At 46.5% G+C, this 16,576-nt stretch overlaps 1 protein-coding gene and 1 non-coding gene across 3 annotated transcripts; one reads left to right on the top strand and one right to left on the bottom strand.

Moving 5' to 3' along the window:
- The first annotated feature begins 546 nt into the window (after positions 1 to 546).
- znf574 (zinc finger protein 574) lies at positions 547 to 14,625 on the top strand. Of its 2 annotated transcripts, XM_048260791.1 has the most exons (7): positions 547 to 617; positions 3,002 to 3,141; positions 4,744 to 6,166; positions 9,268 to 9,832; positions 11,180 to 11,274; positions 11,493 to 11,944; positions 13,339 to 14,625. In XM_048260791.1, exons 2-7 carry the CDS (start codon positions 3,004 to 3,006, stop codon positions 13,891 to 13,893), a joined length of 3,228 nt encoding a protein of 1,075 aa, XP_048116748.1. In that variant the 5' UTR covers positions 547 to 617; positions 3,002 to 3,003; the 3' UTR covers positions 13,894 to 14,625. The 2 variants fall into 2 exon arrangements, with proteins under 2 accessions (XP_048116748.1, XP_048116749.1); XM_048260792.1 differs by lacking the exon at positions 547 to 617 and having other exon boundaries at positions 9,271 to 9,832.
- Positions 14,626 to 14,773: 148 nt separating this feature from the next.
- trnae-cuc lies at positions 14,774 to 14,845 on the bottom strand. The gene has a single exon. It is a non-coding gene; the product is annotated as a tRNA-Glu (tRNA).
- Positions 14,846 to 16,576: the final 1,731 nt, after the last annotated feature.

Here is a 16,576-nt window from a genome sequence, read left to right as displayed (position 1 = left end):
GCCCCAAGATCATCCCCCCATCACACCCTGTGTGTACCTATGTTGCTCCTTCACTGACTTTCAGTTTTCTAGTATGTGTTCATGAGAGCGTGCCCATGTGCTGATCTTAATAAAGCCGTGTTTTGAGAGACTTTTCAGGGGCCCAGCATCGAGGTTCAGAGGCATCCTCAGCCCAGAACACAGCACAATATCTCCATAAACAGAGATTATAAACCAGAGGTGCCTGGCATAGACAGTAGGCTAAAATAAATGGCCAACAGCAGTGGACAACGGCAAAACGGTAAGACAACTAGGCTACACATCACTAAAATCTTTACAACTAAATGGAGTTTGAAGAAACAATACAAAAAAACTATGTCAATGTGTAATAAAACATTAGGTTACAATAACTAATGATGTTGCTACCTAAAAAATGTCAACAGTTTTTATGTTTTAAATTGTGTAGAAATGCCGTCTACTAATTCAGCTGTCAACTGTCAGTGAGGAGGGATACATGCGCTAGTTACACTTAAACACCATTGGTCTTTTTGAATACGTGGTAAGCCAATCAAATCACGTTTTGTTGAGACGTTGAGCAGATCTGTATTCTCTCTTTTTCGACTGGAAGACCGTCTGCGGTGAGTTGACAACAATGTGTTTTTTAAATTATTTTTCTAAAACACTGGATGACTAGGATGGTTCATTTGTGAAAGTTGCTGGAGTGCGCGGAGTCTCAGATGGGGGAGACATCTAGCACACAATTTCGGCGCGGGCGGCCATAGCACCACCGAAGAAGTTCACGGCTCCCTTCTTCTTCGCTTTTGACGCCATCTCAGAAACAGAGCCACCACCTTCCGCAGGCATAGCGCTATTCTGCGGTCAAATGTTTTGCTCACAGTACAGGGAACAGTTAGCACTAACCCTAACCATAGCACGTCTTTGAAATAGCCTTATCTTAGCGCAGAATCGGTATATTGTGCTGTGTAGCCACATTGCGCACCAGAATGTTATCGTTAGCTTGCTAGCAGGCCATGATGAGCTTAATCTTGCTTTGCTAGTAGCTAGCGTTAGCTCCGGCCCCCGGCGCGGTGCAGTTCAAGAGTTAGCAAGCTACAGATGGCTAAATCATGTAGAATGTCGATTTCGGACTGACAGATGTCCCATACGGTTTCCAGATAACAATATGAAGCGCATATTTTAATGCGACCGTTTAAAACTGATAACTAACGTTAGCAGGTAAACCAATTCAGATTGGACTTAATCATCAAATAGTAACGAAATGGCAGTCATAGTTTGATTATTATTTTATTTGTAGATTCTAGTAATGATACCAGCAGCAAAAAGTTGGACGTGGGGTTTCGGAGGCGCGCAACCCAAACGTTTACGTTAATGAGGGCAGTAACACATGCAAGGCTACAACCCCTCCAGTATAAATGACTTGTGTTTGTATGTTTATTGTAAGCAGTAAATAATATCAAATCAGCGAATTGGAAAGATTGCGTACGGTCGGTAGACATCCAGGGTGTGATGACAGGGCAGTCTGCGGAAATAAGCATTAAGCTTACCCGAAAACCTGCTCCTCTTCCATACCTTTAGTCCCCAGCAGGGGGCGATGTGTCCATTTCACGGTTTTACAGTTTTTCTCAGTTGATTTGGCGCATTTCTAAGATCAGAATGGTAATTCTCAAAACTGTTCAAACTCCGTATTATCTTATCACTTGTACACATAATTGAACCAGTGTCTCCACATTTTGAACAAATAGCAATGCTTTTTAGTACATCAATGCAACTGATTTTGTACAAATGCTGTTTGTTTTTTCAGTGGTTAATAGTCATGTTGGTCAAAATGCATTACAGTATACCATATTAGTCAGAGTCTGGACTAGTCTACTATGCTTAGCTTAGCTCTGCCTAATAATGAATCGCGCTGAAAGCAGGCAGGCACGCAGCTATGCTGCTCGCGTTTACACTTGTGTGCGTGGCGGGGTTTAAAACATTACTGCCAAAGTCTAAGTAGCCTGTTTAACATCCAAAGACAGTCATTGTACTGCTCAAGAGTAGACTAGCTCTGGATGTGAATTACAGTGAGCCGTTTGAGACGGGAGACCAAAAATAAATGGGCGGTCAATAGTAAAACGACACGCTGACTAAAGAAATTGCAGTCCACTGATCGTGCCAGCACTACATGCAATTTTGTTAAACTAGCTGTCATAACTAGTTGTCATAGTCTGTCTAACATATATAAATATATGTGACCTGACCGACAGGAACATCAGAATGTATAGAAAGATGTATAGTGGTGCACAGCTCTGACCAAGTGGTGTATATTACTGTATATTTGTCATTTGCACAATGCTGTAAAAGCCTTTGTTTTATTTATACTGTCACAATATCTGTCGACAGGAAAACACTTTTAAACATATCCACTGTCTTCCACAAATCCACATCCACATGTCCACTGTCAACCCCCTCCACACACAATACTATTGAATACATTAATGTATAACTTCGTAGTTTTGAAATAGAAAATAGTGCTGTCTTGCGCATTGTTCATTAGAAAATACTTAGAGTAATATTGACAAAAAAGTTGACAAAACAGTTTGACTATCTTGACAAACAGTGGCATCATGATGTGTCATTTTGATTGCACTGACCATTTCATTGGCATAAATATTTGCTTTTCAGGCATAAATAAGCATTTTGAGCAAGATACAGATACAACTAACTGTTTATTATGATCTGAGAAATGCACCAAAGTGACTGAGAAACTGTATCCCAACTCCTGCTGAATCAAAGTCTTGAAGGACTCTCCTGCAACCAGTCTAGATAACTAATATCAGACATTGGGTTCCTTGCAATTCCCTCATTTGGTTTGGTTATCCACCCTTCACTCTTAGTCCCTAACTACCAAATGAGGGACTTGGGAACTCAGAGTAAAGGCCTGATTTTGTGTGTGTTGTGTGGTCTGTGTGTGTGTGTTGTCTGCCTGTTGACTGTTGGTGCGTTTGTGTGTGTGTTGCAGCAATGGAGACGTCCTCCGTGTACATGTGTTTCCCCTGCTACCAGGAGTTCCCCTCCCTGGAGGAGGTGCTCGCCCACCAGCTCACCTGCAACGTCGAGGCTCCTGCCCACACACCAGCACAGGTGCCTCAGAGCAGCCAGGTAACACACACACACACACACACACACACACCTGCACAGGCACCTGTAATGCTTTTCGTACTCAAAGCAGTGGTCACTGCACATGGCAGGTGTGATGTCACCGGAGCGCCATAGGCATTTATAGGTGTGAAGTCACCGGAGCGATATAGGCGTGTGATCACCGGAGCGTCATAGGCATTTATAGGCGTGTGATCACCGGAGCGGCATAGGGATTTATAGGTGTGATGTCACCGGAGCGCCATAGGCATCTATAGGTGTGATGTCCCCGGAGCGTCATAGGCATTTATAGGCGTGTGATCACCGGAGCGGCATAGGCATTTATAGGCGTGTGATCACCGGAGCGTCATAGGCATTTATAGGCGTGTGATCACCGGAGCGGCATAGGCATTTATAAGTGTGATGTCACTTGAGCGCCATAGGCATCTATAGGTGTGATGTCCCCGGAGTGCCATAGGCATTTATACCGTCTTGGCCCGAATATAAGACAGGGGTTTTTTTTTCTCAAAATATATCTGAAAAAGTGGGGTCGTCTTATATTCGGGGCCTAGACAAAAAATCTATGATGCCATTGTAAAACATATGGTGGCATCTATGATGCCATTGTAAAATCATATGGTGATCAACGCGATGGTGAGCCCAGAAAGACCGTCTTAAAAATGCATTCATTGATGGCAGTGTGTGTGGATATGATGTGACTGAAAAACGTAATGACGGGTTGCCGATTACCAGAGCCGTCATGCAGCTGAAGGCTTTGGAGATCGCTAAATAGCTAAACACACCCACCGACTTCAAAACTAGCCTTAATGATGCGTCAATGCATGTCATTTCACTGCAGAAGTCTTGCCCAGCGCTTTTCCTCAGACTTCGAGGAGAATCTACTGTCTTTTCAACAGTAGCCTATGTGATCAACTTCAGAAAAAAAAACTCGCTCACACCCCCTGGATCAGATGGCCAATGCTGATCAAACGTCAATGTGCTTTGACATGTCAACATCTGCCAGCGTACAGTTAGATGTGAATGGCTAATGCAGTTATTGAAAGTTATTGAGGCTATGGTTCTTTTCTTTAATGATTGGTAGCCTACAGTTTATCTTTTTTACTGTTATGGCATTCATTAACATTTTACAAGTTATTTATTTAATTTGAATTTGAGAAATTCACCCCAAAAGATGAAATGAAATTGATCTCATGATTAAAAACAACAGCCTATAAATTAGTTCATTCAATATATTATCACCAGCATTTAAAAAAAGTAATTTTCTATATGAAACACAATTTGGTCTAATAAAAGTTGCTTCTATTTTATTTTATTTTTTCCAAAAATTAATCCTGAAAAGATATATATTCAGGATATTCGGACCAATACGGTAGTTTGCGCAAGTAGCAGAAAATGTAAACAAAAGGACCAGTTAACGGTGTCAAAAAAACGTTTTTATTTTTTTTTTGGTTACACTTACTTACTTGACTTTACTTTATTCTCCCTCTCTCCTCCCCCTCCTCTCTCTCCCCCCTCTCCTCTCTCTCTCCTCTCCCCCCTCTTCTTCCCCCCCTCTCTTCCTTTCTTTCCCCCCCTCTCTCCTGTTTCTCCCTCTCTTCCTCTCAGGAGCACACTGAGGCTGAGGCTGATGTGGAGGAGAGTGTGTGTGCGCTGACCCCAGACATGGGCGGGTCTGAGCTGTGGAGTGAGGGGGCGGAGCAGAGGCGGGCCGGGGCGGGCGACGCCCCCCGGATTCTATACCAATGTGGCGACTGCGAGCTCCTTTTTGATTCGCTGGGTCTCTGGCAGCAGCACCGCAAGCAGGGAGGCTGCCAGCAGGAGGCGCAAGAGCACTCAGAGACACCGCTGATTGCACCCACACACACACACACAGAGGCTGGCAACCTGCAGCCCCCAGAAGAGGGGATGGAGACAGAGGCGAGGCAGGGCGGGGCCTATCCTAATGACGGACAGGCAGAAGCAACCAATGAGGCGTCGCTGGAGGCGGTGAGAGTGGAGACGCAGGTGTGTGTGAGCGAAACGTCAGACGGCCCTGCAGCCGCGCCCGCGTCCCCCCCTGACCCCCCCGTGAGACGTCGGAGCGGCGTGAAGCGAGTGAAGCCACCGTCCAGCCTGCTGTGCGTAGAGTGCGGTGCAGGCTTCTCGGCCATCTCGGAGCTGGTGTCTCACCGCCGCAGTCAGCATGGCCTGCAGGAGGCGCTACACCGCTGCACGGTGTGCGGAGAGGGCTTCCTCAACACCACGCTCTTCCTCTACCACCGCAAGCAGCACCCGCAGCCGCATCCCGTCCACACTCTCGCGCACACACACACCTCGCTGCTTGGCCTCCAGCAGGACGTGCAGGTGGAGCTGCTGGAGGAGGAGTCTCATGGACAGGGACTCCTGCTATTGGCTGCAGCCGGGGAGGGGCAGAGTCTGGCCTCTTATTTGGCCCTGCCCAGCAAACTGGATAGTCCACACATGCCCATCGAGGTCCAGACCTCTCCCACTAACCCAGAAGCCACACCCACCGACGATCCGGTCACTCCCACCAACCCAGAAACCACACCCACCAATGGTCCGGCCACTCCCACTGATCCAGAAACCACATCCGTTGAGGTCCAGACCACTCCCACTGATCCAGAAGCCACACTGATCAATGTTCAGGCCACTCCTACTGAAAACCAAGCCATTCTAGCCACATCCCCTGAGAACCAGACCAATGAGCTTGAGAAGGGGTCTCAGGAGGAAGGGGAGAGCCCAGACAAGAAACGTCTGAGGCAGGAGCAGGAAGTGGCGGCAGAGGGAGTGAGTGTGTGTGAGACGACCGGCACGTCTCTGTGCCACGTGTGTGGCTCCTCCTTCTCCAGCGAGGGGGCGCTGAAGAGGCATGGTCAGGAGCGCCACGGCCACAAGGGGGCGCTTCATGCCTGCGGAGTGTGTGGCCAAGAGTTCATGAACACCACGCAGTACCTCTACCACCGCAAGCAGCACCGCATTGACATTGATACACCCGCACAGCCAGCGCACGCCAACTGTCAGCCCGCAGGTCAGTCTAAGTGTGTATCTGAGGGGGTTAACCAAATGGTGTGTGTGTGTGTGTGTGTGTGTGTGTATGAGGGGGTTAGTCTAATTGTGTGTGTGTATGTTTGTTTGTCTGAGGGGGTTAGCCTAATGGTGTGTGTATGTTTGTGTCTGACGGGGTTAGCCTAATGGTGTGTGTATTAGGGCTGTAACGATATGCGTATCGAAACCGAAATCCCGACACTCATATCCACGACTGTGTCACGGTGTGAGAAGGCAGAATCGTGACACACCCCTTCTAGTGTTTCCCGCAGGCTTTACAGCTTACACGGGCGCATAAGTAGCACACATCTCCCGCCTTACTTACTGGTACGTTGTCCAAAAATAAATAAATAAATAAAAATTCATAGCTAAGTAAACCCCCTCTCCTTGCCCCTGCAAGGACGCATAGAAGACGACTAAGGTGCAGGACGCTAAATTACGCTCAATACCAATGTTTTCCAAGACTCAAACAGTCCAACCAGTAGACTATGATAAGCTAGCCAACTATGCTACTTTGTTTACAATATTTCCAATATTCTACTAGACAGCTGAATTAAAGAGGTAGAGTTGTAATAGAAGTAGTAGGCTATCATCTGCATAAAGTGGGCTGTCATGAATATCAGAAATTCCGTATTTTCTCTTTTTATATCAGGATATAATATAATACAGATATACAACAATGTGTTCTAATCCTCTGGTGTTCCAAGGTAGGCTATTGAAATGTAATTTCATAAAATGTCTAGCCCCCCTTGAAAACCCGCACCTTCAATGAAACCGATGGAAACCGTGTCTTTACCGATTGGAAATGAGGGCCGTCATTTGCTCTGACATTTTCATACATATTTACTTTACTTAAAGGAGAATTCTGGTGTGATATTGACCTAAAGTGTATTGAAACATGATACCGAGTGTGAACGTATGTCTCATAGCCCATCTCGGCTTGTCCCCTGCACTCCAAAATCTGGCGCTAGTTAGCCGATGCTACCAATAGCTTTTTCAATGGTGGTGCTTCGGCATCGGGCTAGCCATGAAAATAAATCACTGTTTTACACTATTTACGAGGCTCAATGTATCTCCACACTTCATTGGTAGACTTCTGAGGGCCCTGACATTTAAAACAAGACATTGAGAACTTTGAAAAAGCACTGGTAGTTTACTTACAAGACGATTTATATAGACAGTATCTTCACAAAGTTTAGCGTTTGCAGCCATCTTGAATTTAGTCACGATAAGTCGAGCGACGAGTAAGAATGAACAGGTATGATAAGGGATCAGATTCCAAAAATAATTCAGTGGAAATGCATGGATTCCAGTTGCTGCTAGAAACTATAAGTCAATATCACACCGGAATTCTCCTTTAACCCTTAGAACCCTAAGCTGTTTTTAGGGCATTTTCACTACCTTTGTTCACAAGGATTTATTCTGGTCATTGTAAGTGCCACACACACATATTATATATTGTTTTTTTCAGCAGAGTCTAGGCTATCCAGATCTGTCTGCGTATTATAAAAATTCTTATATTTCGACATGTATCTCACCACAGCAAGCTCATAGCTCTACATGCATTCCATGTGTGTGTAGGGCAGACTGAATCCTGAATCGGACAATATAATTACCATGTTGGAGGGATACTCTGGGGCTGAGCAATTTACAGAAATATGTGGTGTGTGATTTACGGAAATAAATGCCATTTTTTATTTAGTGATGAAAAATGACCTTTCTGCGCTCCATATCTGTGACACGAACGGATCTGACCTGACTTGACCCGAGGTTGCGTGTTAGCCTGCGTGCCTATGGTGTATGCACTCATAATGATTATCAACTTTTTACTGCATTGCCATGAACAAAGTAAAGGCAAAATGTTGTTTCTTTGTTGAACAAATTGGGATGCAATGTGAGCCTTGAATTGGATGCCATGCAGGAATTTGCTAGGATCTCAAAACTGGATTATGAACATGCTTTGCCATAGAGAAACACACGATAGCGTTGGATTATAAACATGCTTTGCCACAAGAATAGACAAAAACATGGGCTAAGTCCAGCTATATGAAGTTATTTTTTTGCTGTCACTTCGTCTGTTTTATAACCCAGAAGGATGAACTTGGTATCAAATGATAGCTCCTCTTTCATCTAGCATATCTATCCGATCATGGGTCCGCGAGTAGTTCAAATGAGAGTAATGGGTGTGCAGCGTTGGTTTGTGTACATGACGCTATTATTTTGCAGTCACTTCGTCTGTTTTTATAAGCCAGAAGGATCTATAAACATGGTACCAATTGATAGCCCTGTGTCCCCTCTTTCATCTGATATGCTTGCCATATTGATGCGATCACAGGTTCGCGAGTAATTCAAACGAGAGTAATGGTTGCGCAGGTGAACGCAGATGTACTGTAAATATGTACTGTAAATATGATGCAATTTGATTTAATTTCATGATTTGTTTTTATTTTCATACTTGATCGTACAGACACGTGTGTAGTCTCTTTGGAAAGCCCCACTTCTGCTCTGTCATGCAATAAAGGTTTCATCTCGCTGCGATGAACAGTTCCGGAGCAATGTAACAGAGAAGAAAGGGTGTGTTTTTTGACGCACTTTGCGTCAATTGGGTTCTAAGGGTTAATTTACTTAATAAATACCTTTTTTTTGTTAAACCTTATCCATGTGTGGTTTCCCTGTTAAATCACCCAAAATGGCTGGGTGGTTCTAACAACACACACACATACACCTCAGTAGCGATCATCTTGGAAGTGAGGGATGTCATTTGCTCTGTACACACGCACACGCACACACCTCAGTAGCGATCATCTTGGAAGTGAGGGCTGTCATTTGCTCTGCACACACACACACACCTCAGTAGCGATCATCTTGGAAATGAGGGACGTCATTTGCTCTGCACATCGAGCATCTACTTACTTAAACGAGTTCCACACAGAACTTTTACTCGGTCGGTTCTGCATTATCCTGTAGCCTGTGCATGCGTGCGTACGTCTCCTATGTCACCAGGAGTGTGTGTGTGTCTCCGTGCCTCTCCTGTGTCAGTAGTATGTTATTGACGCTCTCTGTCTGTATCTGACCCTCCCCCAGTAGAGGATTCCGGAGAGGCAGCCTGCGGTGACTTCTTGGTGGAGCTCCCTGAAGACCCTACAACGGTTCCACTGGTGTCTGTCGCCCTGGCGACAGATGCCACCCTGAGCGAGCCCATCCCCCCACCCCCTGCCCAGCTGTCACGTGATTGGTCGAGAGCAGCGCTACCCCACCGCTGTCCGCACTGTGGCCGCTCGTTCACGCGGCGGTCTCTACTCCGTGCCCACGTCAGCGGGCACACGGGCCAGAAGCTCTTCCGCTGCCACGTCTGTGCCAAGGCCTTCTCCAGCCCTGCCAACCTGCTGCGTCACACACACACGCACACACACACACACCAGCGCCCGCACCGCTGCCACATCTGCACCAAGGACTTCAGCCAGCCCGCCACACTCAAGCGCCACATGCTCACACACACGCGGCCAGGAGCCTACCGGAGGCGCCGCCTCACACACACACACACGCTCAGGACAGCCATCCAGGACGGGGACGCCCAGGGACCACACCTTCACACCTGCCCAGACTGCCCTGCCAGCTTCAGGATGAACACACAGCTGCAGAAACACAGGTGTGTGCGTGTGCGTGTGTTTGTGTGTGTGTGTGTGCATGTATGTATTTATCTAAGACCTGCAAAAACACATTTTCACATCAAAGTACGTCGGTATGATTTGTACCTTAGTACATTAAAGTGCATCTCTGCCTACACTGTACTGAAATACCACAGTGTTGCTAAAACACTTCTGTTAGGCCTATTTTGTGCCGCGATCACACCCAATTAAACCTAAGACAGCAACTTCAAAGATCACTGGGCCAAATGCTTCAAACATGAAAGAAATAAGTAATTTATCAACAAGGCCATCACGATTTTAGAACTGTTACATTTATGATGCTTATGTTACTGTTACAACGGTAGGCAACCACACTTTTTAATGGCTGCGTCAGGTTGTAACAAAGGCAGGCTACGTGTCGCTGCTAAGTTAAATTCTTAACAAACTAGAACATTTTTTAATTCTGTTTCAACTTTTATGGAGTAAACATGTATGATTCCTTTCTGGCCAAATTTCACAGCTTTCCAATCTAATGTCTGTGTAAATTTGAGTTTGAACGGAGAGAATAGAAAAGTGTTACTATTGTGTCAGTTCTCCTCTACTCTCGCATAGTAAACACAAATGGAATGTTGGAACATTGCGCTCCCCAACACAAACGTGAAAGGTCGGGTTTTGCGGGTATTGCGGTAATACGGTTATCGTCCAAGCCCTATTTGCAGAAATAAAAAATCTGCCCTGGGTGTAATAGTGAATTTACTTCGGCCTAATAGCCTGAATGGCCCTAATAGCCTAAATGTCCTGCTTGCGATTGTGAATTTACCTAGGCCTAATAGCATAATGTTGCCTTGGAAAATTATTGCTTGTTCACCAATTATTTCACCCTGTTAGTAACAAGGCAGCAGGCAAAGGTTATAGCCTACTGCTTTGTAAATTACCCCAGCCAAAGCATTTCTTAATTATCTTAAAAATAAAGTATTTTCATGTTTTGTTATCCTTTTTAATAAGAATATCAAGATGACCAGTGTGTTTTTGGTCTTGTTACCCTTAGTTTCCCTTAAATAAAAAAAAATAATAATACATTTTGCAATTTTCACTTCCTCCCGCGCAATTTTTTTGCAACAAAGGCCTAAAAACATCACAACAGGAAAGTTACGGCGAAATCAGGCATTTTAGGATATAAATATCGCAATAATCTCAAAAAAGGCCTGCGGAATCCTGGATGGACTGTTATATACAGTATTTAGGAAACTTTACCGAGACATTTCTCAACTCGTACAGAACCGACATCGTTCTCACTATAACATATACTGTACAAGATACAATGTATTGTATTGACAGACCCCCCTCTGTCTCCCTCTCTCTCTCAGACTCCTTCACACCAGTCATCCATTCTCCTGTGAGATTTGCAGCGAAGCCTTCAAGCGCAGAAAGGACCTGGACCTGCACTCCCTCTCACACCAAGGTGGGAGAAAAACTAGATAGATAGATAGATAGATAGATAGATATACTTTATTGATCCCCAGGGGAAATTTAAGAACACACACACACACACACACAAAATTCTCTCTCTCACGCTCTCTCTCTCTCTCTCTCTGTAGAACCCAAATCCTGGCCACTCTGTTCTGTCAAATATACATTCTGTCACACGCACACACTAATAATGTCTCTCTCTTTCTGTAGAGCCTAAGTCCTGCCCCCACTGTTCAGCTCAGTTCCTCAACCAGACGGTGCTTCAGGTGCACCTGCAGCGTTGCCCAGGCAACCAGGTGGAGACCAGGCCTGAGACTGAGGTGTCCGGTGGTCGGCGTGGGCGGGGCCAGGGGCGGGGCAAGGCGGGTGGGCAGCTGGAGTGTGAGATGTGCGGACACCGCTGTGTGACGCAGGAGGGCCTAGAGCTGCACCGCCTCTCCCACACCGGCCAGACGCCGCTGCGCTGCCCCCTGCTGCCCTGCAGGCGGCGCTTTGCCACGGGGGCCGCGCTGGGCGAACACGTCCTGGCGCACTGCCAGGGTCGCCAGGGCAAGCAGCGGGCACCCAGCCGTTACCGATGCCAACACTGCGCCAAGGAGTTTGCCTATGCCTCCACTTTCGCTGTGCACATGCGCATTCACACCGACGAGAGGCCCTTTGAGGTGAGGGAAGTGTGTTTGTATGTGTGGCCCACACACACGGATGAAGGGAGACTCAAACACACACACACACATCATCATCCTGCAGAACCTAGCGCACGCAAGCACCAGTGTTGTAGTCAAGTCACTATGCCTCGAGTCCGAGTCCAGGTTCGAGTCCCCAGTGTTCAAGTCCGAGTCAAGTCCAAGTCATTAAAAAAAAAATCCGAGTCAAGTCCACTACTCATCCGAGTCAAGTCCGAGTCGAGTCACTATTGATCCACGTCGAGTCCGAGTCGAGTCCCTATTGATCAAGTCGAGTCCAAGTCCAGCACTAAAGTAAGCATAGCATACATGTCGTTCCATACTGACAATTGTATAGGCAGTGTTGTAGAAGTTCATACTTCACAAGAGCTAGATGGACGTTGGAGTAGGCCTATTTTGTAAGAGGTAGTGTGGATCATAAAAGGGCCTCCCCCGGGCATTTTTTTTAAATTCTGGCTGTTAAATAGCCTACACAATTTTAGCGCAGTTTGGGAGGGACAGAAACAGAGCAGGGCCCGTCTTAGCTTCTTTCTGACTCCCGTGACGTGAACACTGGCTACCGGCAACTGCATAATTATGTTATCACTTCACTGACACTATGGAGACATATTTCACGTCAACAATAGAGATGAAAACTAGCTTTCGGTTAACGGAGATGTAGATCATCTGCCTACTTGATTTATTTGCGCAACAGGCCACATTCTACGTTCATTTCAGCGAGATGAGTGAAATAAATGTTTTTTTAAGCTGCCATCGCCATAGGCTACTATTTGCTACGATATTTACCTGTTAGAAATAGAACACGTTGCTATTTTCTTTTTTTTTCGTTTGGCTATCAAATCGCTCGTTTGAACAGTAACAGACCCTAGCGCACGCACACACACACACACATCATCATCCTGCAGGCCCTAGCGCACGCACACACACACACATCATCATCCTGCAGAACCTAGCGCACACACACACACATCATCATCCTGCAGGCCCTAGCGCACGCACACACACAGACATCATCATCATCCTGCAGACCCTAGCGCACGCACACACACGCATCATCATCATCATCCTGCAGACCCTAGCGCACGCACACACACACATCATCATCGTCCTGCAGACCCTAGCGCACGCACACGCGTACCTACCTGGGTCATCCTGCAAACTCTAGCACACACACATCTGAGTCATCCTGAAGACCCTAGCCCGCACACACACTTACCTGAAGCCAAACACCCCTGTGACCCAAACACCCTCTCCTGAACACCCAACACGATTCAGTGAAATGACTGTGCAGTTTGTTAGTGTGAACTCACACTGTGTGTGTGTGTGTGTGTATGTATATGTGCGTGCGCGCGTGTGTGTTCTTCCCTCTGCAGTGCTCCACCTGTGGGAAGCGTTTCCGGCAGCTTCCTCACCTGCAGGACCACGAGCGGATCCACAGTGGGCTGCGTCCGTTCGCCTGCTGGGTGTGCGGAAAGAGCTTCAGCGTGGCGGCGCGTCTGACGGAGCATGCGCGCGTGCACAGCGGCGAGAAGCCCTACACCTGTCCCCGCTGCCCCACCGCCTTCCGCTCCCGAGCCAACCTCGACAAGCACCTGCACATACACGCCGATGAGCCGCATGGGCCGGAGACCGAGGCACTTGGGGAAGGCGAGTCGGCTGTGCAGACCATCCTGCTCGTCCACCAGGCGGCGCCTTCACCCCCGCACCCAGACAACCAGTTGGAGGTTCCAGAGGGGGCAGGCACCACGCTGATCCTGCCCGCAGACCAGGCCTCCTCCTCGGGCATGCTGGTGCCGGGGTCCCCCTCCTCCGTAGTCATCCTGCACCCCACCATCACCGTGCCCACTACTGCTGTGCCCAACATCTCTGTCGTGGAGGGACAGGACGTCCCGCACACCATAGAGTTCATCATCGAGGAAACCGTCTAGAGGAAATCCCACACACCATAGAGTTCAGCATTGCGGAAACTGTCTAGAGGAAATCCCACACACCATAGAGTTCAGCATTGCGGAAACTGTCTAGAGGAAATCCCACACACCATAGAGTTCAGCATTGCGGAAACTGTCTAGAGGAAATCCCACACACCATAGAGTTCAGCATTGCGGAAACTGTCTAGAGGAAATCCCACATACCATAGAGTTTATCACTGAGCAGAGCCATAGAAGGAGGGAGGGAGAGAGGGAGGAGAGGGGATAGAGAGGAAGAGAAGAGGGGATAGAGAGAGGGAAGAGAAGAGGGGATAGAGGGAAGAGGAGATGGAGAATGGGTGATGGATGGAATGAGAAAGGAGAGGGTGCTGACTGCTGACATAAAGAAGATTTAGAAATAGTGAAAATAAATTACATGTCCAGACACACCTGTCTGTGTGTGTGTGAGAACGAGTGTGAATATAAGATGTAGAAAATGTGAATATAATTAAGTTCAGAGACCTGTGTGTGTGTGGGTATATAAGGAGAGTGTGTGCAGGTTGCTATTGAAGGAAGATTGTGTGTGAAAAGGATCAGCAGAGAGCATCTATTCTGTATATATGTACACACCTGTGCTTAGGCGTGCTGAGGTGATTTTTTTTAATGTTGATATGACAGTTCAGTTTGAATCCCAGCGACTGCCTGCTTGCTAATGTGTTGTTGTTTAATAAAGCAACTTTATTACTAGCGCCACACCACATCTCTGGTCTTTCAATTCTGCGTAAGCTTGCACAGGTTGCACACACACATACTCTTCACAGACTAGACTGCAAACATTTGTCGATGTTGACTTCATTTAAGGTCATGTCTGCATCAAGACCAAGGCCTGGCAAAAGCCGCATTCCCTGACCGGGAATCGAACCCTGGCCGCGGCGGTGAGAGCGCTGAATCCTAACCACTAGACCACCAGGGAGACATGCTGTCTGCCTTTGGCACGAGTGGACGTGACGTTTTGCTCTCTCTGCGGGCAGACTTCATGGAGATGGCTTCGCTGCAAAAGCGGTTTATCCAATCAAATCTAGCAGTGTCATTAATCTTATATCAAAAAAAAAAATCTACCTGGTAATGTTTTCAGCATAAAGACACTTACCTAGTGCTTTCTCATCAAATCATTTGACTTCATTTAAGGCGTCTCAGCGCATTAAGCAAATTTGCCTTGATGAGACTCCTTAAAATTTAGCAAATCTCTTATTAAATTCAGTCAAAAGGATCTTTTCAGAGAGTGCTAGTTAAGTCTCTTTAAAAGCATTACCAAATCCATGTGTTGATCTTCATATAAGATCAATAACACTTTGGTTAGATTTCATTTTTTTTTGCAGTGTTTTTAGGGTCTTTTCCATAGGGCTCTGGTGTCCATCTGGTTTCGCGTCCCAGAACAGAGCCAGGTCCTTCGATAGCTCAGTTGGTAGAGCCGGAGGACTGTGGTGAACAACCGGCCATCCTTAGGTGGCTGGTTGACTCGACAAGAAGAAGCGATGCTTTTGGTGATCTCTTTGTCTGCGACAAGACCAAGGCCTGGCAAAAAGCCGCGATTCCCTGACCGGGGAACGAACCCGTCACGTGGCGGTGAGCGCTTAGAATCCTAACCACTAGACCACCAGGAGACATGCTGTTTGCCTTTGGCGCGAGTGGGCCGTGGCGTCTTGCTCTCTGCGGGGCAGACTCGCGGGGAGATGGCCGCTGCAAAGGCGGTTTATCAATCAAATCTAGCCAGTGTCATTAATCTTATATCAAAAAAAAAAAATCTACCTGGTACTGTTTTTCCTAGCATAAAATACACTTACCTAGTGCTTTCTCATCAAATCATTTGACTTCATTTAAAGCGTCTCCAGCGCGTTAAGCAAATTTGCCTTGATGAGACTCCTTAAATTTAGCAAATCTCTTATTAAATTCAGTCAAAAAGGATCTTTTCAGAGAGTGCTAGTTAAGTCTCTTTAAAAGCATTACCAAATCCATGTGTTGATCTTCATATAAGATCAATAACACTTGGTTAGATTTCATTTTTTGCAGTGTTTTTTTAGGGTCTTTTCCATAGGGCTCTGGTGTCCATCTGGTTTAGTGGTCCCAGAACAGAGCCAGGTCCTTCGATAGCTCAGTTGGTGTGGAGGACTGTAGGTGAACAACCGCCATCCTTAGGTGGCTGGTTTGGACTCGGCTCGAAGAAGGAAGCGATGCTTTTGGTGATCTCTTTGTCTGCGGCAAGACCAGGCCTGGCAAAAGCCGCATTCCCCTGACCGGAATCGAACCGGGCATGGCGGTGAGGCGCCGAATCTAACCACTAGACCACCAGGGAGACATGCTGTTTGCCTTTGTACGAAAGTGGACGTGACGCCTTGCTCTCTGCGGGCAGACTGGCGGAGATGGCTTAAACGCTGCAAAAGGCGGGTTTATCCAATCAAATCTGGCAGTGTCATTAATCTTATATCAAAAAAAAAAATCTACCTGGTACTGTTTTTTCAGCATAAAGACACTTACCTAGTGCTTTCTCATCAAATCATTTGACTTCATTTAAAAAGGCGTCTCCAGCCGCAAAATTTTTTTGCCTTGATGAGACTCCTTAAAATTTAGCAAATCTCTTATTAAATTCAGTCAAAGGATCTTTTTCTAGAGAGTGCTAGTTAAGTCTCTTTAAAAAGCATTACCA

This window comes from Alosa alosa, chromosome 13 (assembly GCF_017589495.1).
Source record: "Alosa alosa isolate M-15738 ecotype Scorff River chromosome 13, AALO_Geno_1.1, whole genome shotgun sequence".
NCBI classification, from domain to species: domain Eukaryota; kingdom Metazoa; phylum Chordata; class Actinopteri; order Clupeiformes; family Clupeidae; genus Alosa; species Alosa alosa.
Note: the sequence above shows the minus strand (reverse complement) of the source record. Positions and strands in the feature narration are given on the sequence as shown.